Source organism: Rhineura floridana, chromosome 11 (assembly GCF_030035675.1).
Source record: "Rhineura floridana isolate rRhiFlo1 chromosome 11, rRhiFlo1.hap2, whole genome shotgun sequence".
Taxonomy (NCBI): domain Eukaryota; kingdom Metazoa; phylum Chordata; class Lepidosauria; order Squamata; family Rhineuridae; genus Rhineura; species Rhineura floridana.
Window position 1 is genome coordinate 40,029,715 of NC_084490.1, and position 17,779 is coordinate 40,047,493.

A 17,779-nucleotide genomic window follows, 5' to 3' on the forward strand; every position below is an offset into this window, starting at 1 on the left:
ACGTTTCCTGCAAAGAATCCTGGGAACTGTAGTTTGTTAAGGGTGCTGGGAGTTGTTAGGAGACTCCTATACCCAGCCCAGAGCTACAATACTCAGCCCCTCTTCCCGGGGAACTCTGGAAACTGTAGCTCTGTGAGGGGAACAGAGGATCTCCTAACAATTCTCAGCACCCTTAACAAACTACGATTGTCAAGATTCTTTGGGGGAAGTCATGAGTGTTTAAAGTGGCATAATATTGCTTTAAATGTATAGTACAGATGGGGCTTCAGAGGGGGAAAAAACACAAAAACCAAACTTTAGCTCTTGCTCTCAGGGATGTACTCTGAACTAGGCAGTGCCAACAGGGTTATTGCCCAGTACATAATGTGGATTGGGTCCTCTGCCATTAATTTAGTGTATGCCTGGAATCTCATTGGCATTGTGCTTCGCATCACACCCAGCTGCCCTTCAAGCAATTTTTTTTAATTGTTTAAAAAAAGGGGGGGTGAGAAGGGGCAGGAGATGCAGGGTTGGAGCACAATACCCAGATCTTGGGCCGCCAAGGCTACCCCCGACCATCGCTCCTGGGTTGGGTTGGAAGACAGAGATTTCTTATTTGCATATATTTATTTATTTAAATGTGCGTAAACTTAACATGCAAGCAGCAGTCATGATCAAACTCCAAGAACACATTCCAGCCAGGCAAAGATAACTCAAAGAGCATCTACAGCAAGGCGGGTGAGGGGTGTGGCCTGGGGAGAGGCTGGAAGAGCTGCACTTTGGCCCCTGTGCCTCAGGTTCCCCACCCCTGTCCTAGAATATTCACTTGGCCCCACCATTTCTTTGTTCTAAGAAAAGGCAGCTTTCATCTCTTGTTTGAGGCTCCTCTGAATCAGGGAGGCAATGCCCACTATAAGGTTCCTATTAGGGTTAAAGCAGTGCGCAGTGTGCAGCCACAAATGCTGTTATTAAACTTTCTTCTGATTCCACAGGAACCCCTGGTGTGGATGTGGCTGGCTTGGTGGCTGGCCTCATAGCAGCCCTGGTGTCTACCGTCATGTTTGTGATCGTGGCCATGTATTGTGTCAAATACCGGGCTAAGCAGAGGAGCCGGTCCAGGTATGGGTTAGGGTCCAGAGGAGATGCTGTGTGCATTTGTGTACATTACAAGAGACACAAGGAAGGAGAAATGGTTCCAAGCAGCATCAGGAGATCCTTGATTGGATCTCCCACAGTTTATCACACTACAGTGGGTGCCATCGACATTAGGGCTCCAATCCCAAGAGGTATAGACCTCTTAGCAAAACACTCAGTAGCAAGGGCAGGGTTGCAGATAGGGATGGAGGAGGAATTTGATTCAGTTGCATTTAAAGCCAAATCTATTAAGTTTGCACTTTCTGAAATAATATGAGAACTGGAACACAGCCATCCTTTGAAATTCAAACTCAGCTGAATTTTACGATGCAGTTGTCCAACCCAACAAAGTTTATGAAAATGCATATTTTAGGGGAAAGTGTGGATAAAAATTAATGTTGGTGAAAATAACATACAAACATGCATTATATTAGGATTAATTGCTTGCAAAAATATGTACATTAGCCAAAACTGCATACAAACATGTGTTTTTAGGAGAATAATTGCTGAATAATTTGCATGTGGGTTAAAAAAAAGCCCTGCAAATTGCTGCAGAAATGTGGAGAACTGAATTTAAGAATGGAAAAATTAGAACTGGAGAGCTGAAATTGACAGATCCTTCCATCCCTAGTTGCAGGTGCAGCACAGTCCAAACAAACCAAGGTCAAGCCAGAGATTCGGGCTAGGCCCAAAACAGGATCCAAAGCCAAGGTCAGGCAACAGTCCAAAGTCAATAACACAGGCAGGTCAGGCAAAGTGCACCATAGCAAGAAAGGGGAACCAGAATCAGGAGCAAGGAGCTACAGACCTGTGTTGTTTCCAGCATCTAGAAGTCTCAAGAGGCCTTCTAGACCATACCTAATATGCCACCCTGGACTGCTTTGGGAGGAAGAACAGGGTATAAATTTAATAACTAAACAAAACTCACAGCTGCTGGTAGTGAAGGTGTTCCAAGGATTGCTTACTCATGAGGAAGCCCCTTTTCATGAGCGCTTTGTCCTTGCTCTTTGGCCTAGACCCAGACCTTTTGATGGTGCTGTCCTTGAGGACTGTCAGGCCCAGGATGTGACTCAGGAACCAGACCAACGATTGTAGTTAATTCGTGTTTTATTAGGGTAATGTCCAAACAAAGACTGCGTTTTCTCATGAATCAATACAGGGATACAGGTCCTGCGGCATTGGGAGAAAGTTGACAGAGCAAGGGACTTCTTCCCGCCTGTTCTTTAAGAAGGGGCCAAACGGGCGCGCAATCTTTCGCTCCTCCTTAACTGCCCCTCAGGTACTGCCCGCCTTCCCCCCCTTCTCTCCTGTCTTTTCAGCTGTCTGCGTGTGTGCGGTGAGGGGGGAAGCATCACCCCCTCCTCTTCTGAAGTTTCCGATTCCAGGATGGGGGATAGGGGAGGGGCTGATGGTAAACTGCCTCCCCGCTTTTCGGCTGTGAGCAGCCCTCCCTCTTCCCCCTCTTGCTCTGAGCCTGAAAGAGGGGGAGGCGTGAGAATGTCCAGGGAGGGCTCAGGCTCCCCGTTGCTAAGCGACCTTATCACTGGCAGTTCCTCTGTTTCGTCTTCGCTCCAAAGGGGGGAAGTTCCTCCCCCTTCCCTCTGCCATCCATCCGAATACTCTTCTCCCAACTCTCCGGGATCCAGCTCCCCGGGATTGGGACCCCAGCTCTGCCTTCTGACAAGGACCAGGGGGTTGGTTCCACTTCCTTCTCTGACTTAGCCAAGGGCTCTTCACCAAATCTACCCCTGGAAAGCTGCCTAATGGGATCTTCAACACTGGTTCCAGGGGACCCTGCCTGCTCCCCAAGGTCCTTGACCTGTGGGGTGTCTGGGTCATCCTCCAAGGACTGGGCTAGGCATGACACAGCTGGGGAGCAGGGGAAGATGACCCTTTCTCTCTGCACCCTTTTCCTTAATGGGATAAATTACCGTTTTGAGGGAGAACTCAGATCAAGAAAATTGCATGGGTGGAAAGGCTAAATGCCCCACGCCATTGCCTTTATCTGATTTAGAGTCTCCTGCAGCTGCTTCCTTTCACCCACACACACATATTTGCAGGGGGGAAACTATAAGAATCCTGATTACAAATCTCCTGATGCCATGTTTTGTTTAATAGTATGTGGGTGCAATCAGTAGAAACACCATCAAAGTGTGCTGTGCCTCTTCCCTTTGTGTGGAGGAGAGGCATACCCTCTCTTACCACAGCCATTTCTCTTCAGCTTTGATATGTGTGTGTAGGTGCCTGTCCAGTGCTGCGAGCAGGCAGGGCTTGAGAAGGGAATAGCTTGGATGAAGATAAGGAAAGTGAATGGTCAAAAAGGAAGGTGGTTGGACAAAAGGTTCAGCAAACATGTTGCAGAAAACAGTATGTGAATTTTGAGGGGGAAATCGAAAGAACCACACATTATTATAATAAGAGCTTGAGGGTCCCTGTTTCAGTCTTTTTGGGATGAGATGTGCTGCAAGTACAGTTAGCTGTTTTCTTTACTGAGTCAAACTGTGTATCAAACTTGTCCATATAATGCTGGTACATATTCTATCCAACTATAATGAACAGAGGCTTCTAGAATGCCCACCTTTTCCAGCTTTGGCAACGGGGTGGAATAACATTGCTAGTCTATGCAGTTTTTGCACTTCTGAAATAAACCTACAAACATGTATTTTTGTTGTTGATTTTCTTACCTTACTGTCATAGGAAGGATACTGCTTGTTTGATATCCTCCTAGATCCAGGGTGAGGAGACTGTTGCCGTCCAGATGTTGCTGGACTACCAGGAATCTCCCATCATCCCTGACTATTGGCTTATGCTGGCTAGGACTGATGGAGGTTGGTCCAGCAACATCTGGAGGGCTGCAGCTTCCCCATTTTGGTCCTAGATAGTTGTCTATACTTTTTTGGCTTAGGATGTTGGCTGGCCAACCCTAAAGTAGACAAGCCGTTTGTGTCAAAATATCTGCAATAGGTAAGAAGCCCTTCTGAAGTTGGTGCATCCAAAGGTTTTTTTAAATTATTTAAATGGAGCTTGCCTGCAAGCAGCCAGAGCCCATAGGAGTAGTCTGTAGCACACTCTAGCCATTCTGATCCTTCTGCTTTTCTCAGCAGAACTCAGAACAACTTGTATCCTGCGTTGCCCCTTGCCAGCTTTGATGAGGAGCCAAAGCCAGAGTCTGCACCAGGACTTCCATCCTATGAGCAAGCAATGGAATCTTCAGGCATGCATGATGCACCTCCTCCGCCTTACAACAGGTACAACAGTTATTGGGACCTTAACCCTAAGGTTTCTTGCCCCATCAGCATCCAGAGATTAGGAACATAGGAAGTTGCTTTCCACCGAGTCAGACCCTTGGTCCATCTAGCTATTGAACCTGGGACCTTCTGCATGCAAAAAAAGATGTTCTACCATTGAGCAATGGCCCTTTGCCAGATTGGTGGCTGGAAATGGCTAGAGAACTGGGCCTGGCTCTGATGCTGATAGGGTGGGTGGGAAATAAAGCCATCTGTCCAGAGCCCCACACCCCAGAGAGGTAGGCTGTCCATCTCAGTTGCAATTTTACAGCACCATTGAACAAGCATAATGTGCCTAGGAGGGATGTGCTAGAATTCCGCCCAATTTGGATTTGGTACCAAATTTTCCATTAATTTGCTTATTCTGTATCATTGTGGATCGGAACTTTATGCAGTGATTTTCCGCAGCTATTTTTGGAAACGGATTTTAAAAATCTGCTTCTAAAATATTGATATTAAAAATGATAATTTTATTAATACTTCCTTTCATGTATTGATATTTCCTTTCAAAATTATCAGTATTAGTATCAATATTTTTGTGAGGGGGAAAAAACAGACTGGTAGAAGCAGCGACTAGTGGATAAAGAATGAACTTGAATCAATACCAGCCTGTTAGGTAGATGGAATGCTTTCAAACTGGCCAATGGATCCCATCCCAAGTTACCTGGCAAGTGAGGATAAAAATGTGAGAGCTTCATGTGCACTGCCCTGAGCTCCTTGCAGGAAGGATGGAAAGCAAATGTGATGTGATGGCAACTGACAGAATGCTAGGCAGGAACTACAGCATAGAATGGACGCACAAAATGTAACTTTCTTTTCCATCTGGCTGGGTTTAGCCAAAACCCCAAAACTGTGTTGTTTTATTTATCTATTTTAATTTTACTTAAATCTTTTAATATTGTTGCTGTTAAAAACTTAACAGCTGAGTGTCTTTTGTTTAATTGGGAAAGTTAGGTAGCAGCGTAGAAGGCAAGTTAGGAGGACTTGTGGTTAGATGAGAGTTGTTCCTTCAGCAGCAATTAAGTAGCTCAGGCTGGGAATGTAATTTCCTGGCTCTCAGTCAGGCCCTGATCCAAGCAGGTGTTTCCATGGGCTTCCTCCTCCTCCTAACTAGCCCCACAGGCAGCTAGCCAGGCACTTCAATGGCTCCAAAGTAGGTATGGGAAGAAATTCAATTGAGTTTGCATTTATATGTGAATCTACCTAATCCACACTTTCTGAAACAATACGTGAACCAAACACAGCCATCCTTCGAAATTTGCACTTACCCAGATTTGGCAATGCTGTTCTCCAGCCAAGGAATGTGTACAAAAAAGTACGTATTAGGGGAAAGTTGCAAAGGAATGCATTTTTTGTGATAATAGCGTACAAAAATGCATCATATAAGGGAAAATGGCTTTGCAAAAAATATGTACGTTAAGGAAAATTATATACAAAAATGTGTATTTTAGGAGAAATGTGCACTGAAATGCTGCCGAATTTTTATGAGGACTTTTTTTTTTTTAATTCACACACTGATATGGAAATATGGTGAACTGAACTTGGAAAAATTAGAAACTGAAACTGATAGATTCACCCATCCCCACTCTGAAGTTCCTGCCTGGCTCACCATCTCCTCTGCTGTTCTGGCCCCAAAGGAAATGGGGTATGGAGCTCTCCAGTCCAGGGGCAGAGTTGTCTCAATCTGATAGCTCCTCAAGATCCTTAGCAGTGTGGAGATCTACTGAAGAATCATGCTCCCCTTGCTCCCCATGTGAGGAGATTCCAGGTTTGAGGTCTAGGTTAGTCTAAACCCTGACAGAAACCTGTGAACTTGTCAAAAATTGCAGGTAGCTGTGTTCTTCCATTCAGAAAAAAATATCAACCCGTAAGTAACATTAGGGTAATAGCTTCATTAGGACCAACCAAAATGTCACAAAGCAGTGAGCAAGCTTTCAAGTAGTTCTCTTCTTCAGGATGGATGAGGATCACACATCAGCACCCAACATTTTTGGGCAGCTGCCATGGTCCTTATGGTGAACTACCATTTAAACTTCCTGCAGTCCCAGTAATGTAGTTTCACTCTGGGGTACTGCAGGAAATTTAAATGAGTGCTTGTTGCTGCCACTACCAGGTGAGGAGGGGGGGGCTGCCATAAGACGGCCTCTGCTGAGGGCCTCTTCAAACCTGTCACAGCAGGAGAAAAAGCTGGACATGATGGGAAAGGCCCCAGATCAGTAATTCGGATGTCTTGAGACTGAGTGCAAAAGGTGTTATGTAGATTTAATTAGAGTAGACTATGCTAGGTGCAAAACAGATTTCAGGTTGTGGTAAGGGCTACTGGGACAAATATATACATATATATTTAGATCTGTCTCTATCACTAAGTGAAGTGCACAAATCCCTTATAATGCAAAGCGGCCATAGTGAGCAATGCACTGAATTTAGGCAGCAATGCAGTGTTAATTGGGAAGGAAGCACTGCTGCTATTGTGCACTTTGGACTTGGAAGGCAGTGCAACAACTTTCTGGCTTGCTTTCTCTAATTTGCAGACACCAAGGTTGGGTGGGGAGGATGCATTTGGTAAGAGCCTGAATCCATTTTGTACATTTTCCCCAGGAGGAAGCAAGACCACTGTAGCTTTCCCTCATTTTGGGCTCAGCTTTAGGATGGGAAAGAACCCACATTCCTTCTTGAGTGGAAGAACACTGCATGTCACAAAGGAGGGTCTATGGGGTCTCTCTTGTGTGGCAGCTGCTGGGCTTATGTTGACTTCCGACCTGAACTGCCTTGTGCCATGATGGCCGTGTGAAAGCAGAACTCGGCCCAGAATCACTTTTTGCATACTACTGCAAGAAGGTTATGAGAACAAGCACTACATTGAGAGATTTCCTCCATCATTCATAAATAGAAGGGGGGGGAAGGTTTGTCCTGAAGATATCTTTTGCAACTTTCCACTTAAAAGGAAAGTTTTAAGCATATTAGCTTTGCTCCTCTCCTTCACCCACTACTGTCAATGTGTGGCTTCTTTTTCACTGATAAGAAACCCTGTTCTTCCCCCCCCCCCCAGGAATAGCACCAACAGTGCCCCACCAACCTGAGCTGCCGACAGCTGGATCAATATTTTTGGAAGAAAGTGTTAACCCCCACCTCCAATTTATGTGCAGAAAAAAACACTGTGCGACGACCTGAACAAAGCTGAGGGGGACACCTACATATGTGACACTGATGTGGACAAAGGAATGTGTATTGGATATGAGTGTGCACTATGTGAAGACTGTGTGTGTGAAGTGTGCAGGAGAGAATGCTCTATAACGTTGTTTGAGGAATGAGAATCTGAAATCTGCGAATGTGAATAATATGACTGATCTTTGCTACACTGGCATGAATATGAATCACCAATTGTACATCTCCAAATCCAAAATGTACACAGAATCTTACACAAATCTTTCTCCTTTTCACCACCTGTATCATGAACAAGCCTTGGGGTAGCTTTGTTTTCTATCATGGCTCGAGTGTGCAAGAGTTTGACGGAAGGTGGGTCGGATGTGTGTGTGGTTCAGGATAGACATGCTTGTTCATGCCTGATAAAATAACTATCAGGGTCTGCAGGTCTTGAACAAGAAATCTTATGACCCAAGACTGGGCCCTAGCCTAGCAATCTGCCCTTGACTCTGTATGCTCAAGAGTGCTATTAAGTTGCAGACAGGAATAGGAGTGAATAATATTGGCTTTTGTGGTTGGCTTGCAGTATGAAGTCTCTGCATTGGCTAAAGTCTGGCATAAATACTGGTAGCCTGGCCTTCTGCGCTTGCCTGTTTAATAGAGAGCCATGCCTGCTATATGGTCCTAATCTAAAGAACATGCTTTCCATATCTAACAACATAGGCCTCGCAGGAAGCTGCTCTACACCAGGTCAGACTATTTGTCTATCTAGCCTAGTATCATCTGCTATGATTGGCAGTTGCTGTCCAGTGTCTCAAGCAGGAACAGCCCTTTCACATCATCTGCTACCTGATACTTTAAAAAAAATCTGGAAAGGGTTGAATCTAGAAACATCTGCATGCAATGCATTATGATCTGTCCCTGAGCCACAGCCCCCCTCTCTCCTTAGGTTTGTGTGTATGCCCACACATGACCCTGGGCTGGCCCTGACAATTACATAATGGTGGAGGCACATTTACAATCCAAGTTGAATGCCCCCCAGTATATTTGAAGTGTGAAAATGAGTGAATGAGAAATAAATGAGTGCCTTATTACAAGGTAGAAGGGCGGGATAGAAATATTTTAAATAAATAAAATAAATAAATGCACTATGTGTGTGTGTGGGCAAGATGTGGGCACAAGGCTGTTTAGAAGGGAATATAAACATCGGCTGGTAAGAATATACACATTAGCTGTTGAAAATATATTCACCTCTATCATGATGTAAGTGTGTAAGAACAGTAGCAAAAATATGTTTACATGCACATCCAGCAGCTATTTGTGCAGTACAGGATGTGTGGGGGATGGGGATGATTATATAATAAACTGGGCAAAATGCACATACATGCACATATGTTAAACTCATATCCATCCTGCCTCTGCACTTGCCTGTCCTGAAGTATTGTTTGCTTGGATCTGAGCACAGTAGAGCGAACACATCTTCATAACTCTGGGGGAGCAGGTATTGCTGCTGTGTGGGTAAGAAGGTATCTAAATAACTGAGTCATCTGTGAATCTTTTATCATAATGTTTGAAGAAAATAAAATATTAACTACTTCTTGTCCTTCCTGTTGGATTAGCTCCTGGTTCTAGGTTTGCACAGGCAGGTTTCACTTACTCTTAAGAAGAAACTATCAAGTGATTCCAGGTTGCCAAGACTTGGCAGCTGAGACATTGCTGAGCCTCTATAAAGAGCAGTCAAAGTGGTTTAGGGCCCCTCCTGCAACATGTCATTGATGCAATAATACAGCATTAGTGATAGATTTATACTGGACCATCCGCACATTATTCCGCTTTATTAGTTCTGCAATGCTTCCCCAATGTTACTATATTATTGCCATCTGGATGGACACTCTTCCTGTCTGCTGCAGTGAAAGCAGGACAGAAAATAAACCAGAACACTTGTGGTATAAAAAGGCATGGGATTTCAGCAGGAAGTTTCAAGATACACACTGATTGGGAAAGAAGCAGTATTCCCAATCCAGAACTTTTACAGGCAAAAACAATATTGAAAGTTGGATTGCATATAACCTCCCCAACAGCATCACAAGTACAAATAGGGTTGCCAGGTTCATGGCCTGAGACTGATCCTGCATCTTTAGGAGAAGAGAAAGTCAGCCAACTGCAGGTGTTGCAACATTGTAATGGGAAAAACCACAAGGTGGGATTCTCCCTTCCCCCTGCACAACTTTTAAAGATACAGAAGACCTCTTGGTTGCCAGGCCCAGCTTCCAAGAGGTCTTCTATATCTTTAAAAGTTGTGCAGGGGGAAGGGAGAATTCCACCTTGTGGTTTTTCTCATTATAGTGTTTCAAGAACACCTGCACTTGGCTGACTTTCTCTTCTTCTAAAGATACAGGATCAGTCTCAGGCCCTGAACCTGGCAACCCTAAGCACAAATCATAATGAATGCACAATATAAAGGATTTTTGCAGAGGCCCCATGGCAGAGCACATTGTGCTGTGGTCTATGTTAGCTCTGGATGCAACCAATGTGTCTGGTTTTGAGAGGATGTGTTGCCATCTGAGGTCCCATATCTACTACACATTTCAAGCAGTATCATACCCCTTTAAGCTGCCCCCATAGTATCCTGGGAACTGTAGCTTGTTCAGGGTGCTGAGAGCTGTCAGGAGACCCTTCTTACACCTCTCACAGGGTTACAATTCCCAGAGTTCCCTGGGACAAGGGATTGACTGAAAATTGTAGCTCTGGGAGGGGAATAGGGAGTCTCCTAACAACTCACAGCACACTTAACAAACTACAGTTCCCTTGGGGGAAGCCATGACTGTTTAAAGGGGTATAAAAATGCTTTAAATGTATACTGCAGGTAAGTCCTGAGTTTTTAATGATGCATTGTAAAGTGTATCTTCAGGGTTTGTTTTCTTGCTGTTTTGGTTTGTTACTCTCATTGCTGGAGAGCTCAGAACCAGAACAGACTACAGAAGGAAAATGCGTATGCTATGCCATCAGAGGTGTGCTTACAAAATTAAGTGCCCAGCTGCTTTGATGTGTCAGTGTGGAGAAAGGGTACTCTTGCCCTGCAGCACAACAAAAGCAGGACACCCCCCTTAACATTTGCAGTATAAACAGTTACAAGATTTCATCAGGAAGCAACAGGACAAGCACTAGTTGGAAATAAAGTGGTATGTTTGCTTAGAAACTTGCAGGTGCAAACAGTATTGAAAGTGGGATTGGGTATAACTGTCCCAATATCATAATGAGGACAAATAATCATGAATGCACAATAAAAAAAGATGTCTGAAAGGTCCCTTATTGTGCTCTGTGATCCTGTTACTGGCTTGTCCCTATACTCCACTTCTTGTATTCTGTAAAGTCTGTTACGTTAATGGCTGCTACTACAGGACTCCTCCCCAATATGATTTTTTTCAAGGTATGTATAACAGGGAAAACTCCCACAGCCTACTATTCCATCACATCTGTGCTTGGATTGTTCCCTGGTTAAACACCAGCCACTGTTGTGAAGACGGGACAGAGGTAAACAATATATTATTATTTAGACTTTACTAGTATATTAGTTGATAGGTTTTAAATTTCAAGTTTTTATCTGTTGCAGACATATTTGTACTAAATGTCAAATTTCTGAATGGTGTGATACTGCCTTAACTCTGCTGGTGTACAGAAGTCAAGCTATTTTGAGGAAGAGAGATACAAGTGGAAGTTTCTAGTTTTCAGGATATCTTTGGACTAGTTTGTACCAAATGTAGACACATGAAGGTGCCTTATAGTAAGTCAGACTAGTGGTCCATCTACTGTAGCATTGCCAGCTTTGAGGAGCAACAGCTTTTTTTAATCTTCTGCTACTTGACCATTTAACTGGAGATGCCAGAGACTGCATCTACATTTTGAATACAAAGCATGTGCTCTACCATTGAGCTTATGGCCCTTTCAGCTTTCTACTGTCTACGTAGGAAAAGGTTAGTAAAAGAAACATGACATTTATTTAATGGAAGTATTTCTATACTGCCATATCATAAACTATCAAGGTGGTATACACTGTTAATATATAAAACAGCATTTAAAAATATAAATAAATAAATATAAGTGACTGGCTAATCAAACATTAAACAGCTGCAAAGGCCTGTTGGCACAAAAAAGTCTTCAAGAGATGTCTGAAAGTCAAAAGCAAAGATGCCTGCCGAATCTGCTGGAAGAGTGTTTCACAGCAAGGGACCGGCAACACTAAATGCCCGACTTCTAGTGGAGGCCAGTTGAGGTACTTCCACAACACCAACATTTGGCACATACATAGTTCAAAATACACTGGTTACTGGAAAAATCTGAAACCTAAAGAGTAAAAAGGCAGGACATGAAGTTTACCACACAAGCATGAGCATTCCAGCAAAAAGTAAGCAAGCTAAATACGGGATAAAATATTCTGGTGCAGGAGTTCTGTTGATGTTTTATATCTGGACTGGACAGCAGTCAGGACCATGCATTTATTTTTGCAGCACGCAAAACCATGCAAGTTCGTTTACTAGTATTGTTTTACTCTAGTATGTCCCTATCCCACAGTTGAGTTCCTACTTCAAAGTACATCTTCTGGTTTTGCTTTTGCTTTGCATTTGCAACTTGGTTTGAGGATAAAATGCTTTTAAGCATGTACAGAATAATTTTTCTCCCTAAGACCACAAGAAGCACCCTACTGGATCAGACCAAAGGCCCATCTAGTCCAGCATCCTGTTTTCACAATGGCTAACCAAATGCCTGTATAGGAAGGCTGCAAGCAGGAAATGAGTACAACAGCACTCTCTTCACTTGTGATTTCCACCAACTGGTATTCAAAGGCATATTGCCTCCAACGCTGAAGGTAGCACATTGCCATCACAGCTAGTATCCACTGATAGTCTTATTCTCCATGAATTTGTCTAATCCCTTTTTAAAGCCATCCAAGGGTGTGCCCATCACTACCTCTTGTGGTAGTGAATTCTCACAACCAGAAGAACTCATCTGGGTCCAAATTCTTGGTGTGTGAAAAAACTGGACTCCCAGTGGCTCATTTTGCACCTGGAGGGTATGTTATCTAGTTTAGTAAACTCCTTGATGTCAACAGCTAGAGTGAAGCATGCTACAGTACACTATTGACAGCTAAACTGCAGAGGGATAGGCACCTAGTACATACTGTATTTATACTGGGCCTGGCCAATCCAGACACTTCATACTACCTGCCAATTGTAGGAGCTGACATTACACACCACAATTCCTGTCTGCTCCTATAGAGGGCTCTGACTGCCTACAGGCCCAAGTAGGTGGCTGGGGTAAATCCCAGCTTCTGGTCGTGAGATTCAAGCTCTGGAGTCCTTGACAATTAGAAACCACTCCTTTCCAGTTCTAGTACCCAGAAGGAGGGAAGAGGTGTAACATTCTGCAACCAATAGACACTGGTTCTTATTTAGGAAATTTTACTCTTTTTGACAGGGCAAAATTGCTGCTGTATTGCAGTCAGTAAACGGGGTTTGGGATTGTCTCCCTCTCACCTCAGCTGGGTATTTTTACCTCAGGCCTGAATTTGAATAGCCTGTAGCTAGTTGTGTCTGAGACAAAACAAGCTACAGGCCATTTAACTTCAACCCAAGCTAAAATACTAGACTGACTCAGGCCTCAAACCTATTTTTATCTTGGGTTAAAGTCTTTTAAATGACCTGAGGTCTCCCTCCAGCTGAAGCTGTAAATCGCCTCTGGCCTGTTAACTTCTGTGCCTTAAAACCAATTCACCTTCAGCGAGAATTGATTGTGGATTCGTGTAACTTGCTCTTATAAGGCTTCATTGCCAGATTTTGTGTTTGCAGGTCAATATGGGTGATAATTAGGAGAGCCTCTGGAAGCCAACACAACAGGGGTGACTAACTTGTGGCCCATCAGATGTTGCTGAATTACAACTCCCATCAGCCCCAGGCAGCATGGCCAATGGTCAGGGATGATGGGAGCTGCATTCCAATAACACCTGCAGCACCACAGGTTAGCCATCCCAGAATACACTGTCATGTATGAAAACTGTGCAAATGCCTATTACATAACTATATGGGTGCAGTACACAGGTGTTTAGTTTTTCAGTTTAAGGATACTTAAACAGTATAGTGTCAGCATGTACTTGCAGTGTACCCTGTAATACATGGCCAGATGCACACATTTTTTCATAGTGTGTATATAACTGAAGTCACGAGGTACAAAAGGGAGAAAATACTAACATTGTAGTGTCTGAAGTTATTATAGGAAAATATAGAAAGCTGCCTTACACCAAGTCAGACCATTGGTGCATGTAGGTCATTATTGTCAACAGTGATTGTGGCACTCCAGGGCTTCAGCCCGGTCTCCCTCAGCCCTAACTGGAGATGCCAGGGATTGAATATGGGACCTTGCACATGCAAAGCATATTCTCTACCACTAAGCTAAGATCCTTCCCCACCCAGTACCGTCTAAATACATACGCTCATGGTAAAAGCAAACATCCAGCACATGCTGATGTACACTTTCACCGACACCTTTATATGAAGGGACCCTGAGGGCCACTTTGTATTGTCATTGCTAAAGAACTCTCATATGTTTCAGGGGTTGACTCTGTCTCCACTGCAACATTTTGAAGGGCATTCCCACATGTCCGAAAACACACGGTAAAATACATGCCCAGGAGCCTTAGCCAATCAGGGCTCCAAAGAGCGAGTTCACCGTGTCTTTTTAGATATACGAATGCCCTTCAAACGTTACAAAAAGCCATGGCCGTCAGTCCACGGTTGTAAACGTGTGAAGCCCTTAAGTAGGCAAACTCCCCAAACTCCCAGCAACCTTCTTCAATGACACTTTCTTCTGTCCACCTCGGCATTAAGTTTGCCTGTTCACACGTCGAAATTAAGGCACAAGAGACATCAACGCAGCGCTCAGGAAAAAGTTCCCACCAGCTTTTATTTCTTTCTTCCTCCTGCTGTTCTGCCCCATTCCCTCCATCGTTTTCTCCTTTCCTTTTTTCTGCCCCTCTTCTCCATCCATCCCTTCCCGCTTATTCTGGCTTCTCTCCCCCCCCCATCTTCCCATCGCCTCCTTCCTCCATCCACCTTTCCTCCTCTGTATCCTGGCCGGACTTGGCACCCATTCCTTCCACCCGATTACTTCGTCTAGCCTTTGTCCTTTCCCCCCTCTCCGTGCCTACTTCGTCCATCCTTCGTTCTCGCTTTCCTTGCCCGCCTCCCTCCCTCCCCACCGTCTCCTGGCAGCCCCTTCTCCTTCCTGCTCCATTTCCTGCATCTCTCTCTCCGACTCTCTCCCTGCGTCCCTGTCTCTTCCTTCCTTCCTTCCTTCCAGCCATCGCTCCGTCTGTCCACCATCCCTCCGTCGCCCGCCCGCTCGCCCGCTTGCTGGCTGGCTGGCTCGCTCCCTCCCTCCCTCCTCTCTTCTCCCCAGCACGGGATTGTGGGAGGAAGCGGAGCGGAGCGCAGACAGACGCCCAGCGAACATGGCTGCACCATGAGCCGCCTCCCAGAGGCTTGCCACCGCCGCCACCTCCTCCTCCTCCAACCGCCCCAGCGCCAGCGCCAGCCCGCTGCTTGAGCTGAGGCCGAGCGGGGGAGCGCAGCGGCCGAGGGGGGGAGGAGGAGGAGGGACCCCCCCTCCCTCCACGATCTCCTCCCCGATTGCCCCCCCTCGACCGACGCCGCCGCGGGGGGAGGCGCAGGGGGCACCCAGACTGAGCGGAGAGACGGACCGACGGACCGAGGCCGGCCCCAGGCGCCTGCTCCACGGCGCCCGCTCCCCATGGATAGGAACTACCCCAGCGCCGGCTTTGGGGATCCGCTGGGCGCCGGCCCGGGATGGAGCTACGAACGCTCGGCCAAGGCCAGGTCAGGCCGCCGGAGGAGAGGTGGTGGTGGTGGCGGGCGGGCGGGCGAGAGGAAAAGGGAGCCCCCCTCCCGGGCAGCGATGGAAGGACCGGGCTTGGTGGGGATCAAGGAAGGAACCCCTTCCCTTCCCAGCCCCTCCTTTGCTTCTGCACAGGCCTCCACCTCTGGGCCTGGGAAAGCGGGGGATGAGAGAGGGAAAGTGGGGTGCAGAACCCGGGGCGGCCCCTCGCAGAGGAGAATGCCGAAGGCTGTGCTTTTGCTCTCAGCTTAAGGCATGGCATTTGGGGTGCAATGTTGAGACCTTCCTCGCGTTGGGAGGGTTGCCTTGTGCAAAGGGGGGGGGGAGAGGAGGCGGCGGCGGCGGCGGCCTGTGCTGAGCCTCTAGGCCATGCAGTGGAATGGGGGAGCAACTGAGGCACACAGTTCCCCAGAGCGGGGGAGGGGGGGCACAAACGTATGTGTACAAAAGGCAGGGGTGCAAGGGAAGTGTTGATCCTTAAGTCTCCCCCATGCAAAGCAACCCCACAACCTCTGTAGGGAGCAAGTATTTTTAATTCCATGCAGGTGAGGAAAAAGAGAGAGGCACTGTGTGATGGCTTTGGGATTTCTCTTTTTTTCCTGCCTCTAGGGGTGCATGAATTGAGAAGTGTCCAGTGGAGGACACCCCTTATCCCATTCATGGAAGAAAGGGCATTGCAGAGATTCAGCAGGCACCTTCTGTTTTAACTTTCTGTTCTGCCAGGCTTATGTAGGCACTTAAGAAGATGCCTTTTTGCAATAGTTGACTTCTGTTTATACTGTATACATGCTACGGAATGAAGTGAGAAGCCTCTCTTTGTGGCAGGGAACATGGTCTTGGAAAAATCAGCACTTCTTGGAGTAATTTTCTTCTGTGCTGGGAGGGTGGTACAGAATTACCTTTAAGGAGGCTTTGCCCTCTGTTCTCTCTACCTAACTCACAAGATGAGAAAGGACTCAATGGCAGGGCGGGTGAGCTCCCCCTGTATTATCCACATGTCGACATGTATGTATCCCTCTGTGCAGACAGGGTTGATAGGGGTGCAGAGTGAAGCTGCGTTTCATTTTTGCGTGAAGTTGTAGAATATAGGACAAATCCTTATGTAGGGGAATTGAGATGAAGGTGTTTGGAAAAGGGCATGGGGAGTGACACTCTAAATAAGGAAGGGAAGTACAGGATGGTGGGAACCCCCGTTGTTTCCAGTGCTTTCTCTGTGAAAGAAGCCACAGATGGGGACTGCAAGCCTGGCGACTCTCTTTAAGCTGTGCTTGCTAACTGGGGCACACAACCACTGTGGTTTGTGTGGTTTATGCCTATTAGGGCATCATCATTTGTAGATGAGAGCCACAAAAGGTGGGAGTTGGCTCCATGAATCTTAGAGACCTAGTGAAGGAGGGTGGAGCCCTTTGATTTTCAAACTTTAAACCTTTGGCTATCTGTTCCTGGGGATGCTTCTCATGAAGGGGCAGAACTTTTGGGGTTTCCACTGCATAAATATCTGATCCACCCCATTCACTTAGAAAAAGTGGGAGAGGGTTGGCTGATCTTGTGGCAGGATACATTCCATCCCCTCTGTATTTGCTATAAACACACATCTGATTGCTCTCAGAGAGAAATATGGTAGCCCTGCACCCCCCCCCCAAACACCTTTAAAGGACCAAGGATGTGTGGAGCTTTCTACCCATCCAGAACTCTGCTCTAACATATTAGGTCAGCCATACCAACCTGGCACCCTCCAGATGTTTTGGGACTGTAATTCCTGTGAGCCCCAGGTTGGTAAAGGCTGTATTCAGCCTTGCCTTTTTGTTTGGAGAACCCAGGAATGTCAGATCACATTAACCTAATAGTTCCTGCTCCCTTCCTGTAGGAGTCCTGGATCCCCAATCCCACTTTGATCTAAAGAGAACCCAGCAGAGTGAAATGTCCCAGACTCTCATCCATCCAAGCTCAGTAGTGGAGCATCTCCTTTGTATGCAGAAGGTCCCATGTTCAGTCCCCGATATCTCCAGGTAGGACTGTCTTCGGGAGACCCCTGTCTGAAACTCTGGAGGGCCACTGCCAGCCAGTGTAGACAGTACTGAGCTAGATAGGCTCACGGTCTAACTTGGTACAGAGCAGCTTCCAGCATTCCAGTGCTCTTGCTCATTTCCCACAACACCAGGCGTTTTGTCTTTTGGCATCAGAGGCCAATTTGCTGCTTTTTCATTCCCTTTCCCAGTCTTGATGTTTATGTAGGTAAGGAGGGTGGAAGGATGCTATATTGTACCATATTACTTCCGCTTGTCCCATACTTCTGTGTATCTGTTGCACATCTGATTCTACTCCCT

The 17,779-nt window shown here is 46.0% G+C and overlaps 2 protein-coding genes across 2 annotated transcripts in view; both read left to right on the top strand.

The window, feature by feature from the left end:
- The window catches only part of PRRG2 (proline rich and Gla domain 2), a 31,019-nt gene extending 21,888 nt beyond the window's left edge, over window positions 1-9,131 (top strand). The window contains exons 5-7 of the mRNA XM_061590570.1: window positions 972-1,098; window positions 4,218-4,361; window positions 7,450-9,131. Coding sequence (XP_061446554.1) covers window positions 972-1,098; window positions 4,218-4,361; window positions 7,450-7,480 — 302 coding nt within the window. The 3' untranslated portion in view covers window positions 7,481-9,131. The remainder of the gene's footprint in view (window positions 1-971; window positions 1,099-4,217; window positions 4,362-7,449) is intronic.
- Window positions 9,132-14,747: 5,616 nt separating this feature from the next.
- PRR12 (proline rich 12) overlaps window positions 14,748-17,779 on the top strand; it is a 42,919-nt gene continuing 39,887 nt past the window's right edge. Inside the window, exon 1 of the mRNA XM_061590569.1 lies at window positions 14,748-15,433. Coding sequence (XP_061446553.1) covers window positions 15,348-15,433 — 86 coding nt within the window. The 5' untranslated portion in view covers window positions 14,748-15,347. The remainder of the gene's footprint in view (window positions 15,434-17,779) is intronic.